The 13,134-nt window shown below is 39.6% G+C and overlaps 3 protein-coding genes across 3 annotated transcripts; 2 read left to right on the top strand and 1 right to left on the bottom strand.

Annotated features, from left to right (window-relative positions):
- Positions 1–1,671: 1,671 nt before the first annotated feature.
- LOC119734952 (beta-microseminoprotein-like) lies at positions 1,672–3,481 on the top strand. Its single transcript, XM_038208599.1, has 3 exons — positions 1,672–1,757; positions 2,135–2,255; positions 2,921–3,481. Exons 1-3 carry the CDS (start codon positions 1,676–1,678, stop codon positions 3,054–3,056), a joined length of 339 nt encoding a protein of 112 aa, XP_038064527.1. The 5' UTR covers positions 1,672–1,675; the 3' UTR covers positions 3,057–3,481.
- Positions 3,482–4,531: 1,050 nt separating this feature from the next.
- LOC119735065 (1-acyl-sn-glycerol-3-phosphate acyltransferase alpha-like) lies at positions 4,532–9,495 on the top strand. Its single transcript, XM_038208757.1, has 6 exons — positions 4,532–4,848; positions 5,473–5,615; positions 5,902–6,080; positions 7,471–7,605; positions 8,038–8,110; positions 8,367–9,495. Exons 1-6 carry the CDS (start codon positions 4,667–4,669, stop codon positions 8,567–8,569), a joined length of 915 nt encoding a protein of 304 aa, XP_038064685.1. The 5' UTR covers positions 4,532–4,666; the 3' UTR covers positions 8,570–9,495.
- LOC119735064 (flavin-containing monooxygenase FMO GS-OX-like 4) lies at positions 8,846–12,097 on the bottom strand. Its single transcript, XM_038208756.1, has 5 exons — positions 12,027–12,097; positions 11,303–11,512; positions 10,974–11,115; positions 10,686–10,822; positions 8,846–10,528 (listed from the first exon to the last, which is right to left on the bottom strand). The coding sequence occupies exons 1-5, from the start codon at positions 12,095–12,097 to the stop codon at positions 9,733–9,735; spliced, it is 1,356 nt and encodes a 451-aa protein (XP_038064684.1). The 3' UTR covers positions 8,846–9,732.
- Positions 12,098–13,134: the final 1,037 nt, after the last annotated feature.

Genomic DNA, 13,134 nt, shown 5'->3' with positions numbered 1-13,134 from the left:
GTGAGTTGAATCCTTTCCGAGGACCAAATCCTTTCTCTGAAATTAGGTAGTATCGTTAGAATTGCATCATAGAAAAACACGGTTCGGATCCTCGGCTCTTCAGGTTTTCAAATCAAGACCTTGCGGAAATATTTTGCATATTTCTTTCAATACTCATGTCAGGCCGTGAATCCTCATACTCATATTCCACTATTTTTTGCAATGGAATGTACAAGCACTTTACAGCTATAATAAGACTAATAAACTCCGATTTTAAAAATATATTTTATTCATGAACACATTTTGGGTCATTTAAAAAGTGCCCAATTTTGTATCCGGACCCAAAACCTGGAAAGGCCAGCGCAACATTAACAGCAATAAACCATTCAGATTTGCCCGCCGTTGCAATTTCGTAAGCGGTGCATCACTTGACGCTAGTGGGCGATCTACCCTTTTTCTTTTCTTTGTAATATTTCGAGAATCCTGGAGTAAAAGGGATTAGAATAAACTCCCACATCAATTTATAAAGTGCATTCGTCTTGACTCCTCTGGTTTAACTACATCCCAAAATATGCAAAATAATGGGAATTTGAAAACCCGAGGGCCAAGTTCCGTAAGAACCGTGGCCGGCCGTATGGTTAAAGAAGACGATTGGAAATCATTCGCATTTGGTTTTCGAATGCGATGCCAAAGTGATTTATCACATCCAAAATAAATACTTCACCTTCCTTTTCAATATGGACAAAACCAATCAATCATTTGTTATGACGTTGTATAAACACTACAGCGAAAGCAAACTTGAGTCGTCGACACTGATTTTTTTTATCACGCTTTTTTTTCTTCAAACTTTCCTATATCGTAGTCTACTTTAAAATCAGCGATACATAAGCCTACCATATGACACATTGTGTGCAGCTATATGAACCAAATGAAGAGGGTTCAATCTGGCGTCGCATAATATCGCCTGGATGAGTTAACTAATTCTCTAATCAATTTTTGGTAAACGATTAATGACAGAATATGTCACTTCATCGATTCATATGTCATGTCATATTTGTGTACAGAGCTGCCACGTCGCTGATCAATAAAGTCAATGGGCCACTTCAGTATATAATGAGCTACGATTAGGTTGTTGAAGGACTTGAAGCGGCACGACGAACGAGTGTTTCTCAACATTATTGGGTATCGACATCCACGTCCCAGAGGGCCAATAAGGTACGTCTATTGGTAGTACTTACATTTTAGGATTAGATCCGCAGTCTATTGAAGCATATTCGGAACTATATGTTAGCAGAATATATACGGGTCGGTTCGAAGTTATCACGAAGTGCCGTCTTAACACTTTCAAAAGAAATTTATTTCATATTTCGATTGGATTTGACACATTTTGAATTGTGAACTGTAAAAGATTGTCACATTCAAGGTCCCTCTTCACAAATTGGTCACTATTAACAAAATGCATCCGTTGTGTTTATTGTTCTGAACTTGTTGAATATTTTATTTTTATTTAGTATTATTTATTTGTTTGGTGTGCGACGATTTATATATGACATCTGAAAAGAATGCGATATCACTTTATAAAAAAATTGGAATTCAACAACATTATAATGTAATCATTCACCTTAATATGATATGGTACGCCCACATGTGTTTTGTATAGTATATGTTTGGTATTTGTCTTTTCTCAGGAGCCAAGATGGCGGCGTTTACTTTGGTCTTTGCGCTGTCTCTGTTGTTTATGGCAGGAGTTGCAAACACATGTGAAGTCGTTGATGGTGGTAAGTCATTAAAAACTCGTGCCCCAAGCGGCCATTGGCATACATCTGTTGGAATTAATACCCCAAATCAGGCACCAATAAAAAGCGAAGTTAGGAGCTTGCAAATGCATCGAGTTAAAACAAATATTCACGACTAAAATTGAACTTTTCTTAATATCAGGGACGTTCCTTATATGTAGCAGTGGCCTTTTGCAACTAAAGATGAGGCTCCACACTGCACATGGAGACCCTTTTCGAGTCATGTGTAGGCCCGGTAGATTGCTACATTTATTGGCCAAGAACCCATTCAGATGATCAAAACTTACATGTAGACTCCTTTTCAATCCAATTATTCTTTAATGCAGTGTAATAATCCAAGCTTTTTTTGTGTTATTAAGTGGAATGCAGCGTTGTGGGCGCCACAGTGAAAGACGGTCTGCCTAAAAGCGTGTCAGGTAACTGTTTCACCTGTATTTGCATCAAGTACAATCGTGCCACCGCTGTCCAGTGCTGCTCAAAGTAAGAACATTATTCATGGAGCGCAATGACGTTACACCGCGTTGAATTCTGGGAACCACTGTAATGTTCACCGTGGTCAATAACGTTGAGATGTGTTTTCTCATAAGATGATCATTATGTGAATTAACGGTTTTTATAGAGATTGGCTACACATGAAATTAATAGTTAGACTTGAAATCAAGTCGTTAGACACTGTCGTGTTTTGTCCGACGAGGCCCCCAATATTACTAGCGCGGCGCTAGCTGCAGGCGCCCTGTATCGTGTTTACATCCAGCATCCGCGAAGCAACGTACACTCATAATGGGGCCGAGGATGCAGGATTCGTTCCCGCGTGTTATTATACCACGCGCTTCACGTAACCCCGGGAACTGATGCGGTAGTCAACGCCGGTGATGCGGCGCATGCGGACTAAACCCGGCCAATTACCGACTTGATTTCAAGTCTATTTACCAGTTGGAAGTTGATTTGTTTCAAATCACAACACCTTTGGGTACCGTGATTTTCGGATACGCCTTGTGAAGTGTCTATCTGTAGGAACATGACTAATGTGTGGTTCTGAGAATAATTAGAGGCATTTTCTCTTTCCACTTTTCTGTTAAAGTTATTCCTTTCAAACGATGTTTATGAAGTCATATTTTATCTCTTTTGTTCTCCCTATTTTGTAGTGCTCTTATGCCAACAGGCTACGACGAATCCAAGTGTGAGTTAATACTGAACGAGAAAACTTGCATGTACGCAGTGCACGAGGTGGAGTCGCCGCACAATGGCTGTCCCTTCACGGGCTACTTCTTTCCTACCTAAGCCAGCATTTGAGTTCGATGGACAACGCGACGGAGTTAATTCTCACCAGAGATATTTTCAAATAGACAACCACAAACCGACGTTTCCATTGAACAAAATCCACATCAATAAAATTGATTCTGTAAGATCGGGTCGCCAGTAGTTAACAAATCAAGAATCTACAAAATAATAGTTTGAAATTATCGGTTAATAGCTTTGACATGGTAACTGATTTGCAAAGTAAAAGTATACAGTGGAGGTATACTCGTAAGAATAGACTGACAAGTACATGTACAAAAGCCCATTGCTAAAATTATTCCAACTTTCCTGACCCCTAACCCCAATTTCCATTATCCGACCCCACGAATGCTGGTCACGATATTTACGTTTTGGACCATGAGCAATTGATCTAGCCTATTTGCCGACATTAAATTTTTGCCTCTAATAGGAGTTGCGACATTAGGGAGACATTGAAATGTCTCCTTAATGTCCGGTGTCTCCCTTAAGGTATAACTTGTGACGACATATGTTTCCTTAAGGGTACATTAATAGGAATAAAGGACTCTCGGACCTTTTGTTGTCATTTTGACGTTATAGATACCAATTGTCTAAGTCTCACTGTAGTACGAGTCTACAGTCGAAATTAGCACTTCATAATTTAACGGTTTGTAATAAATTTAACATGACGGAATGCATGGAAAAGTAATATTTTGGAGGAAAAGTCAAGCAAAATGATGCTGTATTCTGATAATAATAACAATCTACCAAAAGTGTATGCGCACTAACTCACTTTATAAGTTATGACCAGAAAGAAGCTAGGCTCCATCAACTTATTGAAATTTCAACCTGTGAAATGAAACAGATTTTAGAGTTAGAATAAGAGTTAAAGAGTATGCGATAATATGATAGTACAATTAAGGTTTTTCCTATAGGCAAAATTGCTTAATCAAGATTACATTGTTCCCTCCAAATTAATGAAGGCAATTTTATTTGCATAAAGTTTTAACAAAGCTACCTGGGTTCATGACGATGACTAGTTTATAGTGTTCTTGTTTTCTATTCCTAGTCTGGAACATTAATGGAATTTCACCGTGGAATTATCTCGAAAACAATCATGTTAATATTACACCGTTTTTAACTTATACTGATACAGACAAATTAACGATTTTGCATGCCAATTGGTGTACTCGGCGAGTCAAGTGATGCATTTTACATGAAGCTCATTGATTTTTTTCAACTTCGTCTCGAGAAACAACATCTGTTGCAAGACACCGCTTGTACAAACACTTAGATTTTGTCCAAGGCGTGAGTATGACGGGCAGTGAATTTAAAAGTTAATCATACAAGGCAAGTAGACATGCAAATAAAAACAAATAAACAAACAAAGAGGAAACCTATATTAAAACAATAATAGTTACAACGCTGCTGGATTTTTATGAAAATCAGGGCCCTCGATCAATATCTACACAAAAAAAATATGTATTAGATTCCGCAGGCCCCTTATTCAGAGTTCACCTCTTTAATGGTCAAAGGTCATCCACTGTTGACGGATAGTTGAAGCACTATGCACAAAGTAAAGTTGGGAGTTGACAACTACACACGCACAGCTGTTAATTATAGAGTCAACCATCATGTATGGGTTAATGGTTCTTGCTTTGGTGCTCGTTGTGTGCTATGCATTATGCAAGGCTAGCTACTTCTTACAGTTTTGGATCAAGTTCTTCATGTTCGGGATATGGAACAACTTCCTGGGACTATTGGTTGCCGTAGCGGGTCTGCTGAGCTTCAGGCCGGGAGATTCCATTAATTTCTGGTACGTGCGGATCTATGTATTTTACTCACAATATGATCCATTGTGCACATTCAGTCAAGCGGCATTTGTCATAAGGCTTATCTGTTTGTTAGGTACATGTAGTAATGTAATTGTGTTATCGACATACATGTACTACACTTGCGGTGTGCATGTGTCGCGTGAGGGGAGGTGGCGGGAGGGGGGCATGCACATCGAACACCCCCTCCCTTTCCCGGCTTGTTTCCTTGGGATCCCCTTCCCTCTTGAAACTGTTCGATTTTCATGACAGAAATAAAAAGAAAACTTAAATAATTGGCTATAAAGATTATATTTGAAAAGTTCAGTCACCCACCTTTTTGGGGTTGTAAGTCTAGGCCTATACGCCCACGTGTACTAATTGTCCTCAGAATGGGAACGTTTATAGGGTTCGACTATTTGTGATATGGAAAAGGTGGCAGGGCGGGGGGGGGGGGGCTCAAAACCTACCAAATAGTAGTCCAGCCTCTTTTTCGACCTTTGTTGCCGGTCGTAATATTTCGCTAGGCCTATTATAAAAAAAAAAAACTCCGTGGCGATAGGGGCCTAATATAAAACAAATCCGATCTGTGCATCCTTGACATTGTTTCGAATTGATCATTCTCTCAGGTGGTGGAATTTCTTCTCCTTCTGCATACAGTCCAACTGGCTGTTCGGTTTTGACATCCGAATTCTACGCAGTCTGGACAGACTTGATCGTAACAAGCCTTATCTTATTGTCACCAACCATCAGACCAGCATGGACCAATTCGGTACGACTACAAAGAAGAAAAGGGTTTCCCCAAACCCTGGTCACATTTGTCACCAACATGCCTCTCTTGTGTTTATCTATTTGAAAAAAATACAATAATTTGTTCAATAATTTTACAAGTAGGATGAAGAAATTGCGTGAATCGTGCATCAACTGTAATCGGAAAAGTTCGTGTATACTGCACGTGTGATTATTTTGTTGTCAATAATTTGCTACTAGTTATGCCATATGGTTATCTTTGAATTTTTGGAATTTCCCTTTTTTTTTGTTCGGATATGAATTGACAGTGTATCTCTCAGCTTGGGCACCGGGTCGCTATACCGTTCTCTCCAAGAAGTCCCTCAAGTACGCCTTGTTCTACGGGTTGGCGATGATTGTTTGCGGTGCTATATTTATTGACCGAAGCAGCGCAGAGAAAGCCAGGCAGTCAACCGAACGCTGCGTGAGGTACCTCAAACAGACAAAGGTAAACTCTAGATTTTGTTCCGATACTGTTTCAACCATAATTCCGTCTAAAGTAACGTAGGCCCCCTATGGTCAACCTTTATATTATAAAAATACATGTAATGTTCAGGTTGCCAGGCAGACAATCCTTTGACCGACTATTAACCAATTTGACGATGTGATTTTGTTCAAATGATGTGATTTTGGACAGCCATTCCTAATTAGCAACATGTAAACACATCCAAATGTATAATGTACGTACACACGTATATATTTATGCCATATAGAAAATGGTTATCAACAATAATATCTTTGATTCAAGGTTGTTAGATCCATGGCTCAAAACCGTGACCTTTTGATAACCCTGAAAGATTAAAGCTGCACTTTGATTTGTTATTGTTAATAGATTGAACTCTTAAAATAGCATCACCAATATCTGTCTGAGATAAGGGATATGCTATTAGGCGATTGCCAGGGTGCATGGCGATGGAAATCACGAGATGTAACAGGCTGTTAGGCCCAAAAAAGTCTCCGGTTTCTGGTATGGAGCTTGCCCAAAAAGTGGTGCGGCGACGCGGCTTTTTTTTTTTTTTAATGATTTTTTTGCTTCAAATGTCGGCTGATGACTGCAAATGGTGCCCGACTAAAGTTAGTGCAAATATATGGGAGTCCAGAGAGGCCACATAAAGCTTATTCTCGACCATAACCCAATCTAAAAACACGTTAAAATTGTGCAGCAGCAGGATTCCAGTCAAACCAGTGAATTTGGCGGTTTTGAGACATCATCTTTCATTTTGCCGACGCGCATGGCTACGGCGACGCGCGCGCATACCAGAAACCGGAGACTTTCTTTTTTGGCCTTAGAGAAAGCCGTACCGTCTAAAGTAACACCATTCGGCACTGTATTTTCTAGGAACAGAACACAAAGCAACAACGAAAAACGTAAAGAAACATAAGCAGTGTTTTAAAAACTGGCTAAACGTTTTAATCAATCTGAGATATTAATTAACCCACTCAAATTATCATACAATTCACATACTAACTACGTTAACATCATAAACGACAATGGTTAGCACAAATTTCTATTAACCCCGCACAAGTTAAAAAGACTGCTACACATTAACATGTAAAAGTGTCGACATTCAAGATAGCGTCGAAAAAGTAGTTAAATCAAGTTTGACAAGAAAGCAGTCAAGCTTGCATTCAACTGACTAAACAGCTATAGGGTCAGCTGAGTACCAGTTTGACTTTTGCCAGTCAACTTTGACTAGAAATTGGACTAGAATGTTTTATAGATACGTAATATAAATATAAAAAGTAGCTATTCCAAATAACTCTCTTAGTTATGTAAACTGTTGGTTTTACTTTTCTTATTACGCTCACCCTTTAATATTACAACAAACGATGTAAAGTTGAACAATGATTTTGCTATTCCGTATCCACAGGGGAAACTATGGGTATATCCAGAGGGAACAAGGTCCCATACAAGCGAGATAGACATGCTGCCTTTCAAGAGAGGAGCTTTCCATATCGCCGTGCAAGCTCAGGTATCTGCATGCAACAGGTGGCACCACACGCGCACGCAGATCGTATACGCGCGCGTATAGTCGTTCGACCAATAGGGTGTCTAGAACTTGTAAAATGGCGCGCGAGTGTTACACCACCTTCTTAATTATGGTCGCTTCTAGATGCATGTGGTCGCTAGATGTAGCTCAAACCACATGGTTCTATATATATTTTCTATAACTTTATGTGCACGTCAAACACCTTTATAACAAGGTCCTTGGGACTTTACGAATTACCTTTTTTATATTATGTACCTTGTGTTGATAGAAATTGAAAACAAATGAAAACAAAGAACAACAAAGACTTGACCTAAAGTTTTGCTTGTTTTAAGCAGGATCTTGTATTAACAGTGCTCTTCTTATCGGGGTTCGACTGTATTTTTATATTCAATTGCCCTGTGAATTAATTTACAGGTTCCAATAGTACCTGTGGTTGCTTCTCCATACAAGCACATGTTTGATACTTCAAGGCGCCGCTTTGACAAAGGTATACATTAATTAGCAGTATTACTGGCATTAATAATTAAAAAGTTTGGCTGTGTTGGCAAGTGGGATAGCTGAGTCGTGAAATGGAAAAGAGTAAATAACATATGAATAACGAGGCAACACTGAAAGGCCATGTATCGGAATCAATGCGCGTAGGCCCTACATAAAGTCAACAAGCAGGTATGGCCTCCATCTTTGTTGAAGTCCGTCGTTCATCATTACATTTTCTTTATTTTGGTGTCTCCTTGATCCACTAGTTGAAATTGTGCTGGACACATTACCTGATGTACCTACCGAGGGCCTAACGGCCGACGACGTGCCTGAACTGACCGAGAAAGTCCGCGATATGATGCTGCAGAGATTCCGTGAAATATCTAAACTGACGGACACGATCAGGGATTCCCAGCCATTATCAAACACGTCAGGTGTCTCAGAGTCCGTCCACCATGGCACATCCTGAGCTTTTCTATACAAACTTAGTTATTAACAATACTCAGTATAGAATTACCATTACCATTTTTAGTGTTTAGGCAATTTGCATCAACAGGTAAAAATACACAAACCATAAGGTGTTACGTGCTATTATCAATACAGAGTAGTTATTTTCGAAAGGTTTTATTTCGGTTTGATTTCATTTATATGATGTGAACAGATAAAAGAAATGTTTGGGCGATTATTGGCGATTATTTTAAAGCTGCGTTTAATACCTTCAAATTGCACACACGAATTGTTTTTGTTTTTTTTGACGTTATATTATTAAACAAAGCATTTTAAAGCTGTTTTAACTTGTAGGGTCATTTTTATGTTCGTTTTAAAAAAATAATTTAGAAAAGATGGCTAATGTATTTTTCTTCGGTTGGTACTGCTCACTGTGTTCGGATTGTTTGCTGTATTCCCTCCATGATCTCGAAGCGGGGACGAACTCAGCTCCCAGATACTAGTCGTACAATCACACGTTTTTATTTTTTAACCGACAAAGGGACATTCACACTCAGTAAATCTGTGAGGGCAGAGGGAAATGGAAATATTCTTGAAGTGACAAGAATCACCAATAAACTATACATGTTAAATAAATTACATAGAGAGGTCTGATTGTAAAATAGTATTTTAAAATATTTTTTTTAATATATTTTATGGCGATATATTCAATAAAACCCCAAGCGATATTCAATTTTAAAAAGCAGTTCCTAAAAATATATAAGTTATGAGATTTTGTTATGCCCTGTGATATGAGCTCAATTTATTTATTAAATTAAAATTGAAGAAAAAAAAATGATTACGCAAGGATTTAGTAGTTTGTAACAGTGCTTTGTAAACATTATTTTATTAAGTTAGTGTAATTTACAGGTCTGAATTGTATTTTCATTTTTACCTCTGAAATGTAAACATGACCGGTCAAGTTTTGTAAAAACGACTAAAATGTGTGTGTGCGTTTGAAATGTCTTTCTTCTGTTTGTGTATCCTGCGATTTCACAACGATTCAATGAATGCCTTATCAAACATTTTCGTGGATTTTTTTTGCGATTTTATGTAACTCTTTGTAAAAATTTCGATCTCTCGAGATCGGTTCATCCGAATTTTACAAAATCGGTGTCAATATCGGAAGAATGTGCTGAACTCTACTTAAATACCAGGCAGCTCGTAAGTGCGCGTCTTGTAGTTGAGAGGGTCTTGGCTTCTCCAGTACGAGCAGTCTAGGTACAGCTCCTCGAAGATTGGCTTAGTGGCATCCTCTGCATCTACATCATTGGCCAGCCTCACCAGCTCCTTGCAGTATTCCCACTGCATATCGCCCAGCTTGTGGGCATAGTGATGGGGCATGTTCAGCTCCTTGCACCGATAGTCGTAGTCTCTTTGGGTGTCCGCGTCCATTTCTTCTTTACTCGGTAGAATCATGGTTCCTTCCAGCGCCGCCATGACAAACCGGACCTGGCAGCTCATCAGCAGGAAAGGGCAGATCCTCCAGACGAGCCCAATGAAGGACAAGGATGGGAACTTGGTATGGATGACGTGCTTGTAGAGCGGGGTAACTCGCTTCCTATCTACCGAGACCTCACACTCTGGGGTTAGGAACGGGAAGTCGTACAGGTAACCCGTGCATAGAATCAGCGCGTCGGCTGCCACGCTCCGGCCGTCCGTGAACTCAACCCTACCCTCCCTCACCGACTTGATGCCAGGGACCTGCTGTAGATTGGCTGGTAGTGAAGCCTGGAGCAGTGGGTGTAGATGGCTGAGGTAGACCCTCTCTGCGTACGCGTGGAGATCGAGGGAGATGTCTATCCCGGAGTTACCAGCACCGAGCAACACCACCGACTGGCCCCGGAAATGCTCCGGGTGTCGGTAGTCATGACTGTGCATCACCTTGCCCGTGAAGGTCTCTAAACCCGGGATGCTAGGCCAGTTGGGTACCGCATACTGTCTGTAAAACAGATTGTACAATTTATGAGATGGAGGCCAGCAGATATCTGTTTTTTTTGTCCTAAAATTAAGTTGAATCAAATCACGAGTATAATGAATTGTGATATAAACTGCTGAAAGCAATAACACTCAAGACGTGTATAAGCTGCAGCCCTTACCCATTGCAGACCATAACAGCATCAAACTGGTTGACTGTTGGTGGGGAGTCTGGGTTCACGACGCTTTGTACCGTCACTTCCCACGCAGTTTTGCCGCATTTCGTGACCGGCTTTACTGACTCAACTCGCGTCAAAAGCTGTAAATATAAAGAGGAGAAAACTGTGATGCCAGAGCGACGCTTCGCATGATATCAAAACAGTTAATCAATTCCCCCGAATTGTTTTCCTAAATGTTTTGTTTTCCTTAAAATCTCCCAGGCAAACGACAAGACCAGGCAGGTTGATTACCTGAATGCACTTCTGCAAGTGGAATGTATCGACATATCGGTTGAGATACTGCAGTACTTCGGTGTGCTTGATAAATGAAGTTTTACCGCCTTCTGCGATCGGCAAATCGGGAAATAGCATGACCTCCTTGGGAAGATTGGTCCTGTGATTAATTTAGTAATAAAAAAGTGCCACATCACATCAGTACTCAACAAATCAGAGAAATACTACGTCACAAATCCTAACACATTCTCGTAAATCATGACGTCATAAGTGCATGACTATTATCTGCAACCTTTAATGATCGACTCATCACTGGTACCGATACACATCTACTACCAGATACTCACCTAAGCCGGCTGTACATACTTGAGTGAATAGGCTGGCCATACTTGTCCTTGCCTACGTCATCCCTGTACACCCAAGTACCTCCAATTTGCTCCGACTGTTCGTAAACGGTCGCCTGGTATAACTTGGGCTTGGCGCACAGGTACCTGGCAGCGCACAGCCCTGCCGCCCCTCCTCCAATGACTGCAACTTTCATCATCTTGATGTTTGCACTGCACACAGGACGGAACAAAATGTAAGCTGTCTATCTTGTGACTTTGGCCTTTTGCTTATAAATACGGTATGAATATCGAATATGTTTTGAGTTTGGTGGTCAAAATAATCATTTGTTGTGCCAAATTAAAGTGGGCCTATTTCGATTCGAATGAAGAAACAAGATCAATGTTTACGTTTCAAAAAACGTAACTCTCTGGCGATGAAGAAAAAATGGATAAATAAAAAGGATTTATTGAAGATATTCCAATATGGAATGAGAGTTTGACTGTTTTGTATTTACCTGAGGGATATAAAAGCAACTTGTCGGTTTGGGACACCGTACAAATTCGGGGAAATAATGCAGGATATGAAGGCCTACTATACTGGGTCTATATCCTTCCTCCTTATGGTAAGGCCTAGTGACACGTTAAAAAGCCAGCTAGGCCTATGTCGACTGCAACTACATGTATACTTAGGCCCATATAGTACAGGTTACATTGTAAATAAACAGAATTATGCTAACCTACGTACCCGAAATCAGGGCTGCAGTAACAAATGCAATCCGAATGAAAGTCAATGTGGATTTTTTGCGTGTAAAACATTAGATTGTTACGATCATATTATTTTTGTTGTTGCACTGGTTCTCATGATATTCAATACACCTCTGACGCACATTGTGGAAAATCAGTGCACGAAATTTCAGTTTAATACCTCTTGTACTTCTTGAGTTATTCATCGGAAAACGAGTCGTTCATTTTGTTCAATAGTGCAGCATCGGCTGGTCTCACACTTTAATATTCTTTCAGTAGAGGGCGCGCCACATAAATAGTGGTCTCGATAATTATCTACCACCAAACTCGTATGGGGGGCAACAACTCCAGCAATACAAGATATATTAAATTGAATTTTTGAGTAGTGATTTGTCATTATGTTTAACATTAGGAGATTTAATTTCATAAGAAACCGTCAAACAATGAAGCTATATTGACCGTAACAATACAGTGTTTTAAGCGCGACAAATGTAATCCGAATGAAAGTCAATGTGGATTTTTCGCGTGTAAAACATTACATTGCAGCGGATGCTGCACTATTGAACAAAAAGAACAACTCGGTTTCCGATACATAACTCAAGAAATACACGATATATTAAACTGAAATTTCGAGCACTCATTTTCCACGATGTGTAACAGAGGTGTATTGAATATCATCTGCAACAGTCCAACGATAAAAATAATATGATCGTAACAATGTAGTGTTTGACACGCGAAAAATACACATTGATTTTCATTCGGATTGCATTTGTCGCGTTAAAAACACTGTATTGTTACGGTGAATATTGCTTCATTTTTTGACGGTTTCTTATGAAATTAAATCTCTTAATGTGAAACATAATGACAAATCACTGGTCGAAAATTCAATTAAAAATATCTTGTATTGATGGAGTTGTTGCCCCCCCAAACGAGTTTGGTGGTGGAATATTATCGAGACCACTATTTATGTGGCGCGCCCTCTATAAATAAAAGATTATCGGTGCGGATGCTGCACTATTGAACAAAAAGAACAACTCGGTTTCCGATACATAACTCAAGAAATACACGATATATTAAACTGAAATTGCGAGCACTCATTTTCCACGATG

Source organism: Patiria miniata, unplaced genomic scaffold (genome assembly GCF_015706575.1).
Source record: "Patiria miniata isolate m_02_andy unplaced genomic scaffold, ASM1570657v1 HiC_scaffold_28, whole genome shotgun sequence".
In the NCBI taxonomy this organism is placed as follows: domain Eukaryota; kingdom Metazoa; phylum Echinodermata; class Asteroidea; order Valvatida; family Asterinidae; genus Patiria; species Patiria miniata.
This window is presented reverse-complemented; position numbering and strand designations above follow the sequence as displayed.